At 35.8% G+C, this 22,622-nt stretch overlaps 1 protein-coding gene and 1 non-coding gene across 2 annotated transcripts in view; both read right to left on the bottom strand.

The window, feature by feature from the left end:
- Positions 1 to 22,622, bottom strand: part of Fto (FTO alpha-ketoglutarate dependent dioxygenase) — a 373,197-nt gene that overhangs the window by 222,722 nt on the left and 127,853 nt on the right. Inside the window, exon 4 of the mRNA XM_027939073.2 lies at positions 19,337 to 19,480. Coding sequence (XP_027794874.2) covers positions 19,337 to 19,480 — 144 coding nt within the window. The remainder of the gene's footprint in view (positions 1 to 19,336; positions 19,481 to 22,622) is intronic.
- Positions 6,221 to 6,327, bottom strand: LOC114095803 (U6 spliceosomal RNA). The gene has a single exon (XR_003583317.1). It is a non-coding gene; the product is annotated as a U6 spliceosomal RNA (small nuclear RNA).

Here is a 22,622-nt window from a genome sequence, read left to right as displayed (position 1 = left end):
GACACATGGCTATGTTTTAAAAAGCAACAAGCCTAGTAAATACAATCAGATCCTAAGAGAGGTGTTCACCCTCTAACTCAAATTTCAAAGCAAGAGGGCAAGGGTATTTGGAGGGCAGGGCTCCCCCTGCCCTCCAATAGGGCAGCTTTGTGTGCCCACACCCCATGGTGCTCACAGACTCCAGGATGCTGCGGTTACAAGCCATCACTCTAAGAGACCAGGCGTGGCTGAGGCAAGGAACTGGAGCCAGCAGTTACGCTGGGGTGGCCCAAAGCCCATCCTGGTTCGCTCATACTGCAAGCATCCACACCAAATAAAGACACAGACAAGTTATTAAGCACAGTCCAATTTATCAAATCTCTCATCTGGCTGTGTAAGAATACATTTTCTTCCTTCCTCCTTCAAGGGAAGGATTTTGTCAGGAATCCATACTAATCTCTCCTAGAACCAATCTCAACTATTTGCCTATAAGCCAGTACTAGTCATCTTTGTATGAGGATAAACAGACAAGAACTCACCAGACTTAGACAAAAACACTGCAGTTCAAAGGGATGGAACCACTTGGACTGAAACTGTCTCTTCAGAAACAGGCTCACTCAAACTGACAGGAAACATGGTTTTCAAATTCTCAGTTTTTTAAAAAGATGCTTAACTCAAAAGGACATTGCATTTTTTTAAAAAGGACACAAAACAGACATGAAATGGAAGAGCATGAGAAATACATGAGTTGGTTTCTTTGAATGGAATCATTTCATTTAAAACAATGATAGATAAGGTAAATGGCAGAAGGCATGCTGCCGAAAAGTCAAATTACTCTACTGCATGTGTGAGCTGAAGAAATGACCTGAGAACTTATAAGGAAAATCAAAAATTGGTCACAGGAATAAGACATGACAGAAAATTCCAGAGGCCAAAATACATATAAGAGGAATCTTCAAAAGAAAGCAGAATACAGCCAGGCACAGTAGCGCACACCTGTGATGGGAGGCTGAGGCAGGAGGATTGCAAGTTCAAAGCCAGACTCAGAAATTTAAGCAACCTAGCGAGACCCTATCTCAAAATAAAAATCTTTTAAAAGGATGGGGATGAGGGATATGGAATGGACAAGTCACTCAGTGGTTAAGTGCCCCTGGGCTCAATCTCTGGTACAAAAAAAAGAAAAGAAAAGGAAGAAGGAAAGAAGGAAGAAAGGAAAGAACAATACAAAGATATAAGAACCATCAAGGAAATAATAGAGAATTTTCTAAAGTTGTGAAAGGGCATAACTGTGCTCTACAAAATGGTTGAACAAATACATAAACATATTCTGCTAAAAAATTAAATAGCAAATACTGAAAATGTCCTAGGAGAAACAGAGCTTCACCAAAATGGAAACAAATGGAAGACAGCCTCAGACCACTCCCTACTGCAAAATACCAGAGGCCCTGGGAACAATATCTACAGTCGTAAGTGAGAGCATTGTGCCTAGCTATCCTAGAACCACTCAAGGACACATGAACATAGAAAGTATAGGAAGTCGCTCTCAGTGCAGGGAGTCAAGAGAACATGCCAACACCATTCCCTGCTCCATTAGGCTTCATGAAACTTGTTAGAAACAATCTTGAGCTGACCATAAGAGCAATCAAAATAAGTAAAATCACAGTATAAAAAGGGTAGCAGGAAGCATAAAAGAACTTAAACTATTTCAAATATTCTTCACCATTAAACCATTTTAAATCAAATGGTTACTTAATTTAACACAAGTTTTTAAAACAATACTTAAATATAAAAGAGAGCCACCTAAAATATATATTAAAAATCTAAGTAAGAAATTCAGAATAGTGTATGGAAAAATACCTGGAAAGTAGGCAGAAGGGTGGGATAAAGTACATGTTAAGAAAAATAAAATGGAAAACAGAGAAATGGCTACAGATGATCAATGAATAATAGAAAGAACCCAAGTGATCTACAAAAATGAAAAGGGTTCAATCCCATGACTACATGAATAAATAAAATTTAAAACAGCAGTATGTTAGTTTTACTCGTCAAGTTAGCAAAATATTTTTAAATTGCAATGCCCTGCATTGTCTAGAACATGGTAAAATAAGCTGGTAGAGGAACTGCTGATCACATTTCATCTGCTACAGGTGAATAGAAACTGAAAACAATTTTTCTGAGTAACAGTCTGACAATAGAAGACGTGGAGTTTTTAAAAGACCACACTCCCCTTCCTCACCGCAGTATTCCACTTCTAATTTTTCCTATAGAAATAATACATACAGACAAGGTTGTCCACTGTAGCCGTTTATATGATGATATTCAAACAACTGGCAATGAATTGAATAACAAAATGGAGAGGATCAATTTTTTTTTAATTTAAGGAACTCTTTGAGATTTATAATGTACAAATGATAAATAAAATTTTGTATATTTGTGACTTACAATGGGATGTTGTAATATATGTATACATTGTGAGGATTCCTACAATCAAGCTAATTAACATATCCATCATCTCAGAGTCACCTTTTCTTTGTGTCTGGTGTGAATATTTAAGAACCACAATTTTGTTGGGCATGGAGGCACATGTCCATAATTCCAGCATTTCAGAAGGCTGAGGCAGAAGGATCATAAGTTCAAGGCCAGTCTCAGCAATTTGGCAAAAACCTCAGCAATGTGGGGAGACACTATCTCAAGATAAAAAATCGGGGACTGGGGATGTACCTTAGTGGTAAAATATCCCTGAGTTCAATCCCCAGTACCAAAAAGAGAGGGAAAAAAAAACCAACCATCTTAACAAATTTCATGTATGCAATGTAGTATTATTAACAATAAACAACCACCACCATGCTATTAGATCTCCAGAATTTATTCATTCTGTAAAACTGAACTTTCTACATTTTGACCAATATTTCCTTATTTCTCCCAACCCAACCCCTCATAGCTACATTCTATCCTGTGCTTCCTTACATAATTTTTAAGATTCTACATATAAGTGAGATAATATAGTATCTATCTTTCTGTGCCTGGTTTGTTTCACTTAGTCTGTTTCCAGATTTCTCTAAGTTGTTACGAATGATGATTTCCTTCCTTTTTAAGGTTAATACTTCATTTATACACACACACATACACACACACACACACCACATTTTGTCCATGCACCTGTTGACATTTAGGCTCTCTATCTTGACTGTGTAGAAAATGCTGCCATAAACATAAAAATAAAGATATCTCTTCAAGATACTGATTTCATTTTCTCTGGATACATACCCACAAGTGAAAGTGCTGGATCATATAGAAGTTTTTATCTTTCTGTGGAACCTCCATATCATTTTCCATATTGGCTATCCCAGTTTACATCTCTGCTAAGTGAGAACAAGAGTTCCCTTTTCTCCATATTCTCATCAATACTTGCTATCTATTGTCTTTTTGACAATAGTGATTCTAACTGTATGTCTTCTTTTGAGAAATGTCTGTTTAGGCCCTTGGACTATTTTTTAAATTTTTTTATTTTGTCATTGAGGTGTTCATATAGTTTGGATATGAACACCTCATCAGGAGTACAGTTTGCAAATGTGCTCCCCCATTCCACAGATTGTCTCTTCAGTTTATGGATATCTTCTTTGTTGTGCATAAACTTTTAGGTCAACGCAATCCCAGTTGCCTAATTTTGCCTGTACCATTTCGAAAAAAATTCATTGACCAAATCAATAGCAAGATTTTTCCTTTTGTTGTCTTCTATTAGTTTCACATTGTCAGGTTTTATATATAAGTCTTTAATCAATTTGGAGTTGATTTTTATATATAGCATGAGGTAAGGGTTCAATTTCACTCTTCTGCATAGAAGTATCTAGTTTTCTCAACACCATTTATTATAAAAGAAACTGTCCTTTCCCTATTGTGTATTCTGGGAACCTCTGTCACTCTGTCAAAAATCATTAGGCACATAGGGTGTGTATTTACTTGGGGGTTCTCTATTCTGTTCCCTTGGCCAATACACCTGTTGCTAGGTAATAACCAGCTGATTTGATTATGATAGTTTTGCAGTATGTTTTGAGGTCTTTAGCTTTATTGTGCCTAAGATTTCTTTGGCTACTTGGGGTCTTTTGTGGTTCCACATGAATTTCAGTACCACTTTTTCTATTTCTGTGAAAAATATCATTGCAACCGTGGTAAGAATTTCACTGAATCATAGATCACTTGTGGTAGGAAGGGCATTCTGACAATATCGATTCCCATGAATATGGGCTATTTTCCCGTTTATTTCAGTCTTTCTTCAATTTTGTTCATCAATCTTTTCATTTTCAGCATAAAGATTGTTCACCTCCTTGGTTAAATTTATCCCTAAGTAGTTCCTTTTTGATACTATTGTAAATGGGATTATTTCCTTAGTATCTTTTTTGAAGTTTATTGTTAGTGTGTAAACTGCAAGTGTTTTTTTTTTTTTTTTTATGTTGACCTTCTATCCTGCAACATCATTAACTTTATTAGTTCTGACAAGTTCTTGATGGAATATTTTTAGAATTGTCTGTATCTAATATAATCTGCAAACAGAGACCATTTTAGTATTATCTTTCTAATTTTAGTGCCTTTTATTTCTTTATCTTGCTTAACTGCTCTTTCTAGGACTTCTGTACTGTCAAATAAAAGTGGTAGAAGTGGGTATCTTTGTCTTTTTTGATACTGAGTTTGGAAATTGTGTAGGTTTCTCAGAAATGACCTCTATTACATTGACATATATTCCATCTAAACATAACTTGCTGAATTTTTATCAAAGGATGCTGAACTTTATCACCTGCTTTTTCTGCATCTCTTGCAATCATATGATTTTTGTCTTTTATTCTGTTACTGCGGTGTATAACAATTATGGATGTGCATATGTTGAACCATCTTGCACCAAAAGAGTAAGTCCCAATAAATTATAGTATATAATCCTTTTTTGGTGCTACCATATATAGATGGCTAAAACTTTGTTAAGGATTTTTACATCTATATTCATCATATTTACTAGGTCTAATAATTATCTTACAGTGTCCTTCTTTGGTAAGGTATGAGAGTAAAAATGACCTCGTAACATGAATTTGAAAGTGTTCTTTTTTTCTTCAATGTTTTAGAAGAGTTTGAGAAGAAGTGGCAATAATTTTTCTTTAAATGTTTGATAGCAAAGCTAGTGAAGCAATAAGTACATAGGCTTTTCTTTGGGAGGTTTTTGATTCAATATTGTTACTCATGATTTGCCTATTTAAATTTTTATTTCATCATTTTTCAGTTTTGATAGATTGTATATGTCTTGGAATGTATCCACTTGCTCTAGATCATCAAATTTATTGGCATAAAATTGTTCATTTTTAATCTCATAAGATCCTTTATACCCCCATGGTATAAATGGTGACATTCTGCTTTCATTTATAATTTTTCTTCTCCTTTTTCTTAGTCTAACTAAAGTTTTGCTAGATTTATCTTTCAAACAAATCATAATTTTATTCATATTTCCAATTGTTTTTCTCATTTCAACTATTTTTTCTTCCTTCTCTGTATCTTAGCTTCCTTCTGCTAACTCTGCAATTAGCTTGTTCTACTTTTTCTAGTTCCTTTGGGTATTAAGTTACATTGTTTATGTGAAGGATCTTTCTTTCTCCTTTAATATAGGTATTTATTGTGAAAAACTTTTGAGAAATTCTTTTGCTGCATCCCAAAAGTTGTGGTATGTTGTGTTTCCATTTTCATTTCTCTCAAAAATATCCATTTCCCTTTTCTTTTTTAACAAACTGATTGTTCAGGAGTGAGTTTTAAATTCACATATAATTGTAAATTTTACAGTTTTCCTCTTGTTATTGATTCGTAGATTTATAACAATGTGGGGGGGAATTAAAAAGATGCTGATTGTTTTCAACCTTCTTAAAATTATTAATACTTGTTTTGTGGCCCAATTTATTATTTAATCTGGAGAATGTTCTGTGTGCACTTGAAAAGAATACATACTCTTCTGCTGTTGGGTGGAATGTTCTATATATATATATATCTGTTAGGTCCAGTTGTTCTATTGTGTTCAAGTCTGCTATTGCTTTATTGACTTCCTGTCTGGGTGACCTATCTATTGTTATAAGTTGGGTACTGAACTCACCCACTCTTTATTATATTGCCATCTATTTCTCCCTTCAGTTCCATTAATATTGGCTTTATGCATTTAGGTGTTCAAGTGTTGGGTGAACATACATGTACAATTGTCATATGCTCTTTTATTTTCAATATGGAATGCTTCACAGATTTGCATGTCATTGTTGCACAGGGGCCATGCTAATCTTCTCTGAATCGTTCCAGTTTTAGTAAATGTGCTGCCAAAGTGAGCAATGTCATATGCTCTTGATGAACTGACCTCCTTATCACTATATGATGACATTTTTTAATACACTGTGACAGTGTCTAACTTAAAGTCTATCTTGTCCAATGTAAGTAGAGCCACCTCTGCTCTTCTGGTTACCATTCACAGGGGGCATCTTTTCCTATGCATTCATTTTCAGTACATGTGTGTTCTTACCTAAGGTGAGTCTCTTTCAGGCAGCATATATAGTAGTCCACTCTTATTTGAAGTTTTGCTTTCCATAGTTTCATTTACCTGCTGTCAACCACAGTTCTACAACCACCCAACTATATCATCAAGGCTTGTTGATCCAGGATCATCTGAAGCCTATGATCTTCTTTCTAACATATCATCAGAGGGTCATTAGTAAGCCAAAGCCATGACACAATGCTTACATCCTTCACCTCGCCCTTCAGGTAGGCATTGCATCAGCTCACAAAAATCACAAGGGCAAGCACAGTATATTTTGAAATAAGAAACAACGTTCACAAAACTTTTACTAAAGTGTAATTATAATTATTCTATTTTACTAGTTAATGCTGTTAATATCTTACTAAACCCGATTTATGAATTAAACTCTATCACAAATATGTGTATATAGGGAAAAAACATTATATATTCAGGGTGTAGTACTATTCGTGGTTTCAGGCACTCACTAGGGATCTTGAAACATATTCCCGGAGGATAAAAAGAAACTGATGTAGTTGGATTGTTTTTTTAAAATCCTTTCAGCCACTCTATGATGTTGGGTTGTAGAATATAATCCATTTACGTTTAACTCTTAATAAGGATCTACTATAGACATTTTGTTCATTGTTTTCTGACAGTTTTATACTTCATTTATTCCTTTCTTCCTTTCCTGTTCTCTTCCTTTGTGATGTGACGATGTTCTGTAGTGGTATGCTTTGTTTCCTTGGCCTTTACCCTTGGTATATCCTCTTTGCTTTCTTTGTGATCACTATGAAGCCTACACAAAATATTGTATATCTGCTTAAAGCTCATAATGACTTAACTTTGCAAATAAAAACTGCACTTAAAACATTTCTCTTCCCATTTTAATGTTATTGATGTTGCAATTTACATTTTTATATGTTTTATATCCACTAACAAATTATTGTAACAACTATTCTATGAGAGTTTAAAGTATTTTATGCACAACTAGAGTACTTTGAGCATACTCTTACATTTGCCATGAGTTTTCTACTTTAGTTTTCATGTTATTAGTCCTTATTCCAATGGGAAGAGTTCCTTTAGCAATTCTTCTGGAAAGGTCGAATGCTGATGAACTTCTACAGCTTGTGTTTGTCTAGGAAAGTCTCCTTTATTTTTGAAGGAGCGCCTTGTCAGGTACAGTATTCTTAGTAGATTTTTTTTTCCTTTCGTCACTTGGAACATATCATCTCACTACCTCCTGGTCTATAAATTTTCTGCTGAAAAAATCTACTGACAGTCTGATAGAAGTTCCCCTATATATGACATGTGCTTCTGTCTTCCTGCTTTCAATTTTTTCTCCTTATCCCTGACTTAAAAACCTAGATTACAATATCTTGATGTTATACTTTAGATTTGAAAAGCTTCCCGAAAGTTTCTGTGTCAAATGCAATGCAATAATGTCCAGAAATAAGGCTTTTAGAGAATGATTGGACAGTGAGTGTTCTAACCTCATGGATGGATTAATCAATCTGATGGATTAATGACTTTAATGAATTATGGGTGGTAGCTGCAGGTAGGTGGGGTATGGTTGGACAAAGTGGATCCCTGGAGATATGCCCTTGGGAACTATTTCTTGCCCCTGGCCCCTTCCCACCACTACTTCCTAGCTGTTATGAGGTAAGAAGCTTCCCTGCCACACATTCCCTTCTACCATGAGGTTCTGCCTCACCTTGCACCCCCAGCAAAGCAGTCAGCTGACCATGGACTGAAACCTCTGAGAGAGTAAACCAAAAATGCATCTTTCCTCCTTTAAATTGTTTGTCAGACATTTTCATCAGCAATGAAACCTAACCAATACACTTGGTAAATACATCTTTTATCATTGTCTGAGATTGTTTGGCTTCCTGGACGTGAATATTCATTCCGCTCTTCAAATTTGAGAAGTGTCCTAATTCTTAAAAATCAAGGTTTCTGCTCTTTTTGTCTCTCTACTCCTTCCGGAACTCCCATAATGTATATATTAGTTCACTTGATGATCTCTCATAAGTCTCCTGGGTTTCTTTCACTTGTTTTCTTTGTTCCTTTGACTAATTTCACATGACTTATCTTGAAGCTCACTGATTCTTCTGCTTGGTCAAGTTGGCTGTGAAAGCTCTCTATAGAATTTTTAAGTTTATTTTGTTCTTCAGTGCTAGATTTTCTATTTGTTTATGTATTTTTTAATGGTGTATGTCTCTTTCTTGAAATTTTCAATTTGTTCCTATCATGTTTTCCTATTTTAGTTTAGCTGTCTATCAGTGATTTCTTGAAGCTCACAGTTATATTTGAATATGAGGGGTTCCCAAAAAATCTCCAGTGAATGCAGGAAATCCAGAGGTAAGATGATTAGATCATGAGAGGTGTGACCTAATCAGTCCATCCTAGTTTGAATGAACTGACTGGGTGGTAACTGTAAGTAGGTGGGGCATAGTTGGAGGACGTAGGTGGGTCACTGGAGGCGTGCCTTAGGTGCAAATTCCCTGTGCCTCTCTCCTCTCTTTCTCTGTGTCCACCCTTGCCATAAGCTGAGACAACTTCCTCTGCTGGGCCCTTCCCCCACAATGTGCAGCCTCACCTTGGGCCCAGAGCAATGGAGTCAGCCATGTATGGACTGAGATCTCCAAAACCATAACCCCCAAATAAACTTTTCCTTCTCTTGTTGTTCTAGTCAGGCATTTTGGTGACAGCAATGCAAAATCTAATTAAAATACTCAATGAATTTCAAGATAATAATTATAAATTCTTTGTTAAAGAGTTCATAGATTTGCATTTCTTTAGGGTCAATTACTGACATTTTACTTTGTCATATTGGTAAAATCATATTTCCTTGATTATTTGAGATACTTGTAGCATTGTGTTGATATCTAATAATCTGATAAAGCAGAAATTTCTTCTATTTTTCACCAGTCAGCCTATTTGAAGATTTTGTGTGGGACATCTGACAGGCTCCACATGTGTACTTGTTGTTAGGAGTCCTTGGGTGGGCTGGCCTAGTGCTTCCGTCACTGGCCTAGCTGGGGCCTCAGAGACAAGCCTGGAACCTGGGTCTACTAGGCCTATGTCCTTAGTTTGTGAAATTTGCCTAAAGCTGGGGACTATAGGAGTGGGCTTGAAGCCTGGTATATGCCACTCTGAGACCAGAGGCAGTCCTAGGCCACAGGTCCATTGATCCAGGCCTGCTTCTTGTGTCCACAAGAGACTATGGCTGAAAGGGTTGGCCTGGAACTAGGGTTGATCTAGTGCCTGGGTCCTAGATTCTAGGCTTTGAGGGCTACTTGGTATATGGACCCCCCTGAGGCCGACCTGGACCCTGGGTCAGTAGAAGTGGGCCTAGTTTTGGGGTGAGTGTGGAGCCTAGGTCTGTGGACACCTACCAAGAGACTAGTAGAGGCCAGTCTGGCATCATAGTTCATTGGGACAGACCTACTGTCAGGTCAACAACAAAGTCAAGTATTCCTTTCATTTTCCTTTCCCCCTGAGGAGGCTATCCCTCTCATACCTAAGCTATCTGGGAGAAGAAGGGGTAACAGAGCAATTTAGACTGTCTTTACTGCCCTCTCTAATGCATCTGTTACTTCTGTGCTCCACCCAGTGTTGTAATTTCATCCTTTTAGTTCCTATGAATGTATTCTCATGTATAAACAATTGTTCAAATTGATTTTCTTTGAAAGGATAGGCACAAGAAAGCCTTACCCTGCCATCTTGCTTGAAGGTAAGGGATAATTTTTAAACTACTCTTCTAAATTGATATTTTCAAGGAATATTAAATGATAAGGAAAATGCTATAATATATAAAATCATTGGGAGGTAAACAGATACAAAACATTATGTATATTAATTTTCTAAAAAGAAACATACATAGTTAGCATGGTGGATCGCAAGCTCACAGTCAGCCTCCACAACTTAGCAAAACTGTGTCAAAATTATAAAAAAGAAGGGGCTGGGGATGTAGCTTGATAGGAGAACATCCCAGGTCAATTTCCAGTACAAAAAAAAAGTAAAGAAAAGAAAAAGGAATATATGTTACCAAGTATAAAAAGAAATGCTAAAAAAAAAAATAGACTAATTAGGTTTAAATAGTATTATCTGTTCTTTACATTATCCTATAGTGTGAAAATTCTCTACAATGAACATGAACCGCATTTAATTAATTCCATGGTACACATTTTCTTCATTTTTAAAATCTCTGAAATTCACATACATCTTAAGACTGATGGCAAATTTAGCTAAATAGTATTGCACATATAGTAGTGAAAAAATAAAACAATAAATATTATTATGTTTTAAAGACACACATGGGGCTGAGGTTGTAGCTCAGTGCCTGCCATATGTGAGGAACTGGGTTAGATTCTCAGCACCACATATAAATAAATAAAAGTTTCATTGACAACTAAATAATTTTTTTAAGAAGATACAAATGGAAACGTACAGTGAAGGTATTCTTAGAAAAGAGGTATTCACTAATGGCTATGTACTGCCATTAGTGAAGGCAGTAAAAGTTTTGTTAATCTTGTAAAGGATAGGTACTATCTTTGTAAGATCTTGTAAATCTTCCCCCAAATGTAATTTTCCCTGACAGTAAAACCTTCTTCATAAAAATAAGTATGAGGCTGGAGGTGCAGAGCACTTGCCAAGCATGCATGAGGCCCTGGGTTCGATCCCTAGCACCACACACACACACACGCACACAAAAAAAAAGTATGGGGGAGAATATGAACTCAAGATACCCAGTTTTTTTTCTCTCTCTCTCCCCCTTTCTTTGAAAAATTAACTTTTGTGGAATGCTAGGTTTGTTGTTTTGTTTTAAAAAGAAAAGATTCTTGAGGTTAATAATTCATTTTTGCTTTTTAAATATGCAAAAAATCTTTAATCCAACTTTGGTGAGGGCTACCTCCCCGCTTGACTCTTCCAAACCTCAACTGTTCCCAAGAGACTGAAGAGCACAGATGAATGGGGAATGGAAAGATAAGAAGGGACAGAATTGGGGTTAACAGTTAAATGAATGAAGTAGTTTTCTTCATTTCCCCTTTTATATAGGCAAAGTCATGACTTCTGCCTACTGCTCCAGCGTAACGTGGGGACCAGAACTTCCCAAAGTTAAAGGATGAACACTTACACCTTATTTCTGTTCCTTCATATACCTTCTCACCTTCCTCTTTACTCACTCTTACCTTACATCCAATTTTTTTTATTAGCAATTAAGGAATTAAGGAGGGTGGCTATGGTTTCAGGCTAATACTACAAAAATAAAAAAGGATAACAAACAAACAAACAAACCCCCAAATGTGTTGTTCAGTCCTTTTTCCACTGTATTATAGTGTGTCAAATAATACACAAAGGATATATAATCCAACTAAAATCCTTAATAATTATTTTCCATAGCTCAAGCTTTTAGGAATTATGTTCTGTAGATAAGCAAAGAGACTATATTAAGACTGCTAGCCAATGGGAAGAATTCTGCCCATCCAACCCATGGATAAGATGCAGCCTTATCCCATTACAGTGTGAATCTAAAAAAAAATACAAAAGAACAAAAAGATTTCACAATTCATAATACCATATCCACCCTCAGCAATACAGAAACCAACATTTGGTGTTTTCTTATAGAAGATTTAGAAAAGAATGTACACATCAATCTGGACACTATGTTGGAAAATTCTATGATGTCACAGGATAACTTAGAATATATATAAGAAAATAAAGCACAGGTCACTAAGAAATGGGCTGCCTTGGAAGACTTTTAATTCTAAATATCTAAAAATATCAGGTAAAGGGCCATTTGTGGGGAGAAACTTCAACCTTTCCCAGTCAGGAAATTTTAAGGACAGAATTAATGTTCTCTTTTGTCTATATAGCTAAGATATATTGCCATAAAAATGAAAGAAAATACATTTTTTGGTTTATTCACTCATTAGATGGACACCTGCTTATTAACCACCTACCATATTCAAAGTATCGTGTTAGTTGCTAGAGGGGATATAAAGGTAAAACAATCCTATTTCTTAGGGTTGAATAGAGGTTTCAGAAAACTCTAAGAAAGAGAACCATAAATGGTCCAAGTAAAAATGTAATCATCAAAGGAGCTCAATGAGAAAAAAATCCCAGTATGCTCACTGTGCTAGAGAGGGTTTGAAGAAGCCAGTACTTATCAAGATATTAAAAAACCATGACAAAATATCTGGTGACATAGAAATAGCACTATAGCATGCTGCTTCTATCAGTAAGAATTTAAAAAGCAATTATCAATTCCAGGGGGAGGCCAGAAAGTCATTGTTCAAATTCAAAGCAAGCCAACATGTGGCATAATTCTGAATCTTTAACTCGAACTGACACTTGCAACATTCCCCTTCAACTGACACGGGTTGATCCCTTCAGTAAATTACATCGTCTATTTATGGATCCAGTCACTCTCTCTGGTCTGCAATAAATAACACATGCATTAGCATCATTAGGCAGCAGCTTTCAAAATTCAAAATCAACCTATAGAGAAAGTATACTTGTCCAATCGAAATTACAGATCCATATGAAAAGTTATAAAACTCAACAACATCAAAGTAACAATATCCCTATCTTTCATATTAAAACTCAAGAGGAGTATCTTTAAATTGGTTCTCAAGATAAGCAACTAAGAAGGCACATCTAGAAGTAAATGTTAACTAGTAAATGAAGCTTTGGAAAATTGAGAGATACTGTAATGGAGCTAATTCCATTTTTCTTGATAGACAATCAACCAACAATAGTTAAACATGTTAGCTTAAGTCATAAAGCATAAACACATGTTTAAAAGCGACAGAGGTAATCAAAGAATAAAATGCAAATATAGAAAATGTAGTTACCTCTATGAAAGGAAACTCAGGGGTACATGGCAAGTTTTCTTTCCACTTTCCATTTTAGATCTTCCTTAACTCTTTGAATCAGATCTTCCTAGCACATGTATTATAAGACAATAATAATACTGACATGAAAAACTTTGCAGAGCATACTATTAAGTGAAATAAAAAGTACTATAGTGTTATAGGCAGTAAAGTCCCATTTATGTTTAAAAAAGAGCATCCACAGATATGTATATATATGAACAGTGATCAAAAAGTTTTCAATTCTGGAGCATTTAGAATTTTCAGATGATGGATATTCAACTGGTAAAGTCTATGCAAATACTCCAATATCTGACAACCTCTGAAATCTGAAACCATCTGGTCCCAAGCATTTCAGATGAGGGATATTCAACCTGTAAACTGTGTTAATGCTTACAAAAAGATCAGATGGGAGAGTGAGCTAAAAGAGAACTTCCACATGTTATTCTAAAAAGTTCCACACTGTCTGAATGAGAATATATTGGTATTCTCTATTGTTTGATTTTTTTTCCTCCATTTTTAAGAACTTGAATTCAAACACAAACTTCATCAGGTATGTTACCTTGATCAAGGTATATACCTCTTTAAGCCTCACTTTCTATCTTTAAAAGAGTTTTATTGAGATCTAATTGATATACCATACAATTCACTCACACTGGCTTCTATCACAGTGCCTGGCTCTAACCAAACACACATCCCATTTATTTCAGGTAAATTTCAAAACAAAGATGGTATAAAGATTTGATCTGATCAGAAATGAGCTAAAACCCTAGATATGAAGAAAGTATAAGAAAGAAGTAAATCCTTTCAAGGGCCAGAACACAGAGTCCTATCCTTCGAGCATATTCCATAGGTCCAGGCCCTCCCTGGAGTTCTACGGAATCCCAGAAACCCAGGGAGCAAGTTCAAAAGCACAAGTTTGAAAGCATCAGCATTTGAGCACATATTTTAGAGTGAAAGTTTCAGGAGGAGAGATATATCCTCACCCCTGCGAAAAACTGAATAGCAAGAAGCAAATCTTGCAGTTTCCGGGAAGATAAGAAGAACACCGCAAGTTCATATTGGACAAGCAGCTGAAACTATACTGTCATGTTTCTACTTTTCAAAGTGAAAATAAACATGACAGGTGCTCATTTGCTGTTCAAGCACTTTCCACTTAAATGGCAATTCCTCAAGCTTACTGACTGCAGCCTGAAGTTATAATTTATTACCATTTCTGTGTTATTCCCTTGCCTCGGCAGAAAGCAGAACATAGCACCTACATTTCAAGACCCAGGAGAGGTAATAAAGTATAATTATTTTGAATTTATGATTAAGCCATAAATTATATGCACTTTTTATTTCAGTTGGTCAGTCAGAGGTTGGGGGAGGAAGGCAATGGGGTCAGAGGAAGGCGTAACAAAAGCCTTTTCCTTTGAATAAAATGTCTAAATCAGGGCAGGATTGAGGGACACCTGGAGGATTTACAAAGATACCACAGTCTCCAAGTTAAGTCCCCAGGGAGCCCTGGTTAAGAGACTTTTAACTCCTAGAAGCCTCTGTTCTTCCTGCCCACAGGGCTACAGACTTCAACTAGAGTGCCCATGTTGACTCGAAAAATAGAAGCAGAGCACAGTTTCAGGTTATACCACATCAAACACTCACTGTGCTCTGGGTCTTGCTGCCTCTAAGCCATATGTATTTCATGGAAGGTGAAACTAATCTATACGAAACTACTGACCAGACTGTCTAAGTAGTCAGCCTTACCCCAAATAACTCTTCTTATTAATAACCACAGAACTCTGATTCAACAGTGGCCAGAAGTTAGCGTTTCCTACCACCAAGAGGCAATTGGTGAGATTTCCCTTTCTTGTAGTCCCTTATGTGGCTATGGAACCCTAAGTATGGGGCAATGAGGTGCAAAGCTGACAAAGCTCAGGGCATGAAGCAAGAGAAGAACATGGCATTCAGCACTCTTCTGTCACCTACTGGCCTCATTGGTTCCCCAATACGCCATGGCCCAGGTCCCAATCTTTGTCATGAGTTCCCATGTTCAAATGTAGCTTGCAAAGCAGGGTCCCACATACATTTTTATTTGGATTCACAAAAGAACTCTGGGAAGGAAGTCTCACGAAGCACTCAGTTTACAGTAGAGGCAGAAACTCAGAGATGCTAATATTCCAGTACCAATACACAGCACAGTGCATCTGGAACCGTCACCTGACAGATAATTCTATAGCCTTTTCATTATTCTACTCTAAAGAGTTGGGGAAGTAAAGCAAAACCAAAACAGAAGTGCTCTGCATTGCTTTTTTTTTTTTTTTCTGTTTTCACAGTGGATTTTTTTCTTGGCAACTGAAGCTTTGAAATAGCTGTTTGTCATAGTAACAACAGGTAGATATTAAAACATAAATGGAAGTGAAATTTAGCTGGGTTTAAATAAATAAAAATAAAAAGAATAGAGAGAAAAGTCCTGAGGAGTGACTTGCAAAAAAAAAAAAAGAAAGAAATTATACATAAAGGGGGACCAAAGGGGGTTTGCCCCAAATGTTTACCTACCACTCACCTTTGTCCCGGAACATCCCACCTTCACACCCAGCTCCTGGTTAATGAACTTAATTTGGTTGATGTCCCTTGAACTGTATAATCTGTTCCACAAAAAACAAACTCAGTTTGTCTCCAACCTACTTTTAAGTCCCTGACTCCCTGGTTACATGCAGTCTATGGAAAACATCTGTGGCAAAGTAAATCATCCTACCCTGAGAAAGACCAGAATGTGCCTTTTTTTTTTTTCTTTAAGTGTGTTTTGAAGTACTGGTTGGAAAATTAGTGAAAATTGTAAATCTGTTTGCAAATCTGGTCATGTCCAACTCTGAGATTAGGGCAAAGATTCCAATTTAAAAGTAAAACCGTGACAACCCCAGCTAAGCGTGTCCTCAGGCACTGCCAGCAGGGCCTTCACTCACTTCCACGGGCAGTGGATTTATTACAGGCACCCGACACGTTCCCCATCAGACACCCCTGGAGTATTTACTTGAGACAGCAGGGTTCAGTCTGCACTTCCTCTGCAGACCAATATATTATTATAAATTGAGCTAAACTGTTTCCTTTTCATAAGTGCTATGAAGTTCAGATTTCAGATATCAGCACAGGGCTGAGGGACTTCTTGCTATTTGGATTTCAAAAAGCAAAGAGAAAAGGCAGTGTTTGGACTACAGTTGCTTTTATTTTTGTTTCTTATTTTTTTTTAGCAGAACATGGAGGAAAATTAATTTTAGAAGACAAACATGACGTCTTAATAAGAAAATACATTCTAAATGCAGACATTGGAGTACACTGTGCCTGCCACAGCTCAGGAAGAAACCAACTATTTCACCTGCATCTGAAGGCAAGAGCTGGGAAAGCTGGAGTAGATTTTATATCTTGTATATCACCTCCTATAAACTAACACTAATTTCTTCTGTTTATCACCTAAAGAGACCCAATATATAAAAATGTATATTTCTTAGAACATGCAAATTTTAAAAAATGCAATTATTTAATATTTTCATTATTAATGCAGTTCTTAAACTCTAAGAAAAATATAACTTTAAGAAGAAATGGAAAGAAAGAAACCTACAGAACATCATCATCTTCTCTTCCCTTCCCGAAAAGCCACTAGGTGAGGCAGAGGCATGGTGCTGAGGTGGGTAGAAGGGAGCCAGGGAGCAGGGGTCAGTCCTTGAGTGGGGTGAGAAGGGCATCCATGTGGTGGGAGGATGGTGGCCTGATGTGAAGTGTCAGACCCCAAGTGGGACAAAATGACAAGTTCCAGCATTCGATTTCTTCTTTTGCAATAACAGCTAATAGTTGCTTCTGAACTCCCCAGTGAATGCGGCTGTTATTCATATTACCACTACAATTACAGATGTGCACATGTACTAAAAAAAGACTAAAAAGGAGTATACTAAATCACACATGAAAATTTTGACATTCTTCTTTCATTTTAAATAGTTAAGTGTTTCCTCTCACTGCTTCTTTTTTAATCAGAGGGGTACATGTAAGATGTTAGTAAACATAAAAGCTAAACTTTTACAAGATACTTATTTTTATACAAAGAAACAATTAATGAAGCTATTTTAAAAGGAATCATTATGGTTCTAATCTCCTTAGAGATGCAAATTACTAACATAAACTACTGAACAAAGGGAAATAATATATTTACTTTAACATCCATAAAGAGTCAAGCCAAATATCCAAATTTGTGTAGTACATTAAAAAAAAATGAAACAATAATCTATTTACATTTGGCCATGGGACAGAAACTTCAGAAGAGAAACTTAGTTCCTGAGGACAGACAGGAGAGGAGGAGGAAAAGAGATGACCTTAACATTAAAAATTTTCCAGACCAAGATTTCAGTGTATTGAGTCAGTCAAAATGGTCCCATTTAGAGTACAAAGAGCACTGCAAATGGATGCAGCCTGCAACCATCCTAGTCCCTCTTCTGCTTCTTACTAATGGAGTGACCTTGGGCAAATTACTTAAGAACTGCCACCTTCCTCGGGATGACTGGAGACTGAGATTGCTTTTAAAAACTGATCTGTAAACTGCAATGTAACATGAAAATGGAAAAGCAGAGATTAAAACCAGTGTTCAACCAAAGTAGGAATCACCACCTCGTGAGAAGAATTTAAGAGGTAAAGGGATACAGCATTAAGTACCATTAACTCATGCTGTGTGAAAGAATCTCTACATAATCACCTTCCAATCCTCCTACAGACATTCAGGAAAAAGTCCTAGACTGGTACCAGTACATAATTAACACTTCTCTAACAGTTACTAAACTCCCTTATTAACAAAGACAGAACAGGACTCAGACTTGAGATCTCCAGCAAAGAAAAGCAGCAGGCACTTAATACTGCTTTAGGTTCTCTATTTTTATATTTATGAAATCCTTCTAGTTATGCCAAGTGATATGTGCTTTCCATTTAAAACAGTGATATAAAATTTCCTTCTAAAATCAATTTATTTGGGTGAAAGAAAAAATAGCTTATTTAGAGAGAAATAATGCATTAAAAGAAAAAGTACAAGTAGCAGGTGGATATGGCAAGAACCTGGAAGTTGATGTACAAGGAACTGAAATTTGGAAAATGGTAAAGAGATATTCCAAACCCTGAAAGCAAGGATCAAGATTTATGTATCTCCAATATCTCTCCACAACCTTACCCAGTAGCCAATACCCAACTAACTGGGAGTTGATTCTTATCATAAACACTGGGCTTGAGCCCTGGTTCTTCCTACCTCCAAAGTCAATGTATCAGTAAATTTCTCCAGGCAGAGAGGAGTGAGATAAACTTTGAATAATAAGAAGCTAGAATCAAGGAGAGAATAAAACCCTGAGAAGCTTTGTGAGTAAAAATGGATATCTGCACACTGAGCACTGGAACATAGAGACCCACCAAAAAAAAAGAGCATCCCAAAAATGTCAAGTAAAGCAGCAAAAAACAAAACCCATCGAACCCCATAGGTTCACTTAGCCTAACCCACAGCTGAAATATTATTTGCCAAAGAACTAAATGACAAGTGGAAAGAAAGACCCTGTAGTCCCACTAGATATCCCTGAGAAGAAATTAACTACAACACTAGAAAAAATCTTCTCAGTCCTAAAATCTCAGACAGGGGACTGTTTTTAAAAGTCATAGAAATAAGTTGATTTGGATGACTTACCACCTCTGATGAAGAATCCTGAAAACTGTTTAGCACATTTGAAAACTACAAATATGCTAAACAGTTGAAGTAAAAAGAAGAGCAACTTTTCAAAACTGAGCAGTACTGTTAAAAAAACACACTTGATATATGTTCTCATAGGAAAGTTTCATTATTAATTCAAAATACTAACATTAAAAATTTTACTTCAAAAGACACATTCTAAATATACACCTAATAATCTACACTTAGACTAGAGTGTAAATATAAGTTTGAGTCTAAGATTACCAAGCATAAAATAGCAGTCTCCTTGGTGAAGGGGAATTGCCAAACCAGGTGTCTCTATGTCCCACGAGATCTTAAAACCAACATGCCAAGTATCAGGATCTCTGCCTTCGAAATTAGAATCATCATCACTCTCATCTTCAGAACCTGTTAAAAAGAGGAGAAAATGATCAGGAAAATATATATATATGTTTAATCTAAACTTCTGAGCTTTACAATCATTATCTTAAAATAATTAAATTTTTATAGAATATGGTTATTAATGAAGTACATACATTTTGTTCATATTTTTAAAGAAACATTCTACAATATTTTCAGCATGACATTTGTTTTTCATCAAAAAACTTTAAATAAAATAATGAGGAAATAACCACTGATATTCAGGGAGACAAACTCTTATTTGTTTAATTTAAAGCAAGTAAGTTAGTAAATCTGATAAAGGGATATTTTTTTAGGAATATTTTAATTACCAAAATTAATTCCAGAAAAAGCAGAAGAGCTAAACAAACCATAGAAGGTAGTGGCAAGTGTCAAAGAACTCTCTCTCAGGGAAACACAGGCCAAGACAGTTTCAAAGAATTCACTGCTAAACAATTAAGGAATGGGTAATTTCAATGGCATTTAAATTGTTTAAGAGCACAGGAAAATGAAAGCTTCCAAATTCATTTTGTGGAAATAAAATAATATGTTTCAAAACTCATAAGGAAAACACACACCTACCAAAACTGATCTTACACCCGAAAATCAACGTAAAATTTCCAAATATTAGAAAATAGCATCCAAAGCTAGCAACATATTAAAAGAATAAAATCCCAATACTAAGTAAAACTTACTTTGGGAATAGAATGATAGCTAAATAGCTAAAAACTTAGACTTAAAATTCATCATATTCATAGATGGAAACGAAACAAAACAAATTATGAGTTATCACTCCGGTAACAAAAATAATTGATAAAATACAATAGCCTTTCACGATGAAAATCTCAATAAAATAAGAATAGATGGATATTTTTTGACCATGATAAAATATAGCTCTGTCTCAATCCCAAAGCCAGCACAATACTGTAATAGAGAAACATCAGGAACATTGCCAAAGTACAGAACTAGACCCATCATTATTCTAAAGGAATGGCCAACATGATGGTACCTTCTGAAACTGCCTAACAGAGCAGCCCTATTTAGACAAAATAAGAGATATATGCTGGCAGGGCATGGTGGTTCATGCCTATAATCCCAATGGCTTGGGAGGATGAGGCAGGAATATTACAAGTTCAAGGCCAGACTCAGGAATTTAGTAAGAACCTGCCTCAAATTCAAAAACAAAAGGGGCTGGTAATATAGTTCAGTGGTCAAGCATTCCTGGATTAAATCCCCAGTACCAAAATAAAATAAAATATGCTAGGTACAAAGTCAAATCACATAATTAGTAACTTCAAAAATATAAACAAACACCTCACATATAAAAAACATCTATAGAAATATCGAGTAAGATTCTTATGTTAATGTTACTAAAGAGCAAAAAAGAAGATTTAAACAGATGTAAAGATACACTATATTCTAGGAAAATAAGGCAGAACATTGTGAAAAAGTCAGTTCTCCCTAAATATCTACCTGTTTGTTTGTTTGTTTGTTTGCCAGAGATGGAACCCAGGGCTTCTTGCATACTAAGTTTGCATACTACCACTAAGCCACAACTCCACACCTTTTTGTTTTGTTTTGTTTTTTTAATTTTGAGGGAAGGTCTCACCAAATTGCCCCACCTAACCTCAAACGTGTGATCTTCCTGCCTCAGCCTCTCAAGTAGCTGGGATTATAGATATGGGCCACCACACTGGCTTAAATCTATCTTCATATTAGACTTAATCAAAAGAAAGATCAACAAGATAGTGTTTTAGGTGAGTGGGGTTAGTAACTAGACAAGATGGTTCTATAATACAGTAGTCCCTTCTCTTCCACAGGAGATATACTTCAATGCTCCAGTGTTTACCTAAAACCATGGGTAGTACTAAATCCTGTATATACTGTTTTTTTTCTATATATACATGTCTATGATAAAATATAATTTATAAATTAGTCATAGTAGGAAATTGAAATAATATAATATAATAAAATGTATATGAATGTGCTCTCTTTATATCCCAAAATATCTAATCATATTTTCACCTTTTCACTAAGGAAGCACTTGATGCTTTTTTTTTGACATGTCCAAATTGTCAGTATCACTATTCTTGTGTGTTGGGGTCATTAGTAAGTAAAACAAGTGTCACTTGAATAGAAACACTTCACTATAGGGAAGCTGATGTGACAACAGAGCCAGTAAGTGACTAATGAGCAGGTGTCTTACACAGCTGGACACAGGGATCACTTGCATCCTGGGTTGGACAGAGTGCACAGCATGAGACTGCTTCATGCTATTCAGAGAAAGGGGATGCAAATTGTGAATTATTTCTGGAATCTTCCTTCAGTAGTTTCAGACAACAGTTCACTATAGGTAACTAAAACCACAGAAACTGAACTGCAAGTAAGGAGGGACTACTGTATACATGGAAATATAAACAAGTGAAAATAGCCAACGGATGTTTGTCTTAATATATAGAATTCCTACACATTGACAGGATTAGGTTCAGCAGGAAAATGGACAAATGTTATGAAGACAGAAATTATAAGGGAATCAAAACTAGAGGCTGAAGGTGTAGTTCAGTGGTGCAGCATTTGCCTAGCACATGCAAGACCCCTGGGTTGAACCTAAGCACCACCCCCCCATAGACATACAAGAAAATAAAACAAGCTCATAATACATTTAAAAAGATGTTTCAATTCATTCATATAAAAGAAATGCAAATTAATCCACAAGAGCTATTTTTTACCTATCAAATCAAAAAAGACTTTGTGCCTTTGTTGTTTTTTTTCACACTTTAAAAAATACAGTTAGTAAGAGTGTAGCAAAATGGCACACTCACATTCTGTAGAGGTCAATTTTACAATTCATATGAAAATTACAAAAAAGCACAAAAGCCTTTGTCCCTTATAAAATTCCACTTTTGGGCTAGGGCCATAGCTCAGTGGCAGAGCGCTTGCCTAGCATGCGTGAGGAACTGGGTTTGATCCACAGCACCACATTAAAAAATAAACAAATAAAATAAAGGCATTCCATTCATCTACAACTACCAAAAATTTTTTTAAAAATAATTTCACTTTAAAAAATACACACTAAAATTCCTACTTTCAGAGGTTGTTAAATAATAAATAGTGCTTGCATATTATTTATTATAGCACTGTTTATTTATTG

Source organism: Marmota flaviventris, chromosome 18, assembly GCF_047511675.1.
Source record: "Marmota flaviventris isolate mMarFla1 chromosome 18, mMarFla1.hap1, whole genome shotgun sequence".
NCBI lineage: Eukaryota > Metazoa > Chordata > Mammalia > Rodentia > Sciuridae > Marmota > Marmota flaviventris.
Note: the sequence above shows the minus strand (reverse complement) of the source record. Positions and strands in the feature narration are given on the sequence as shown.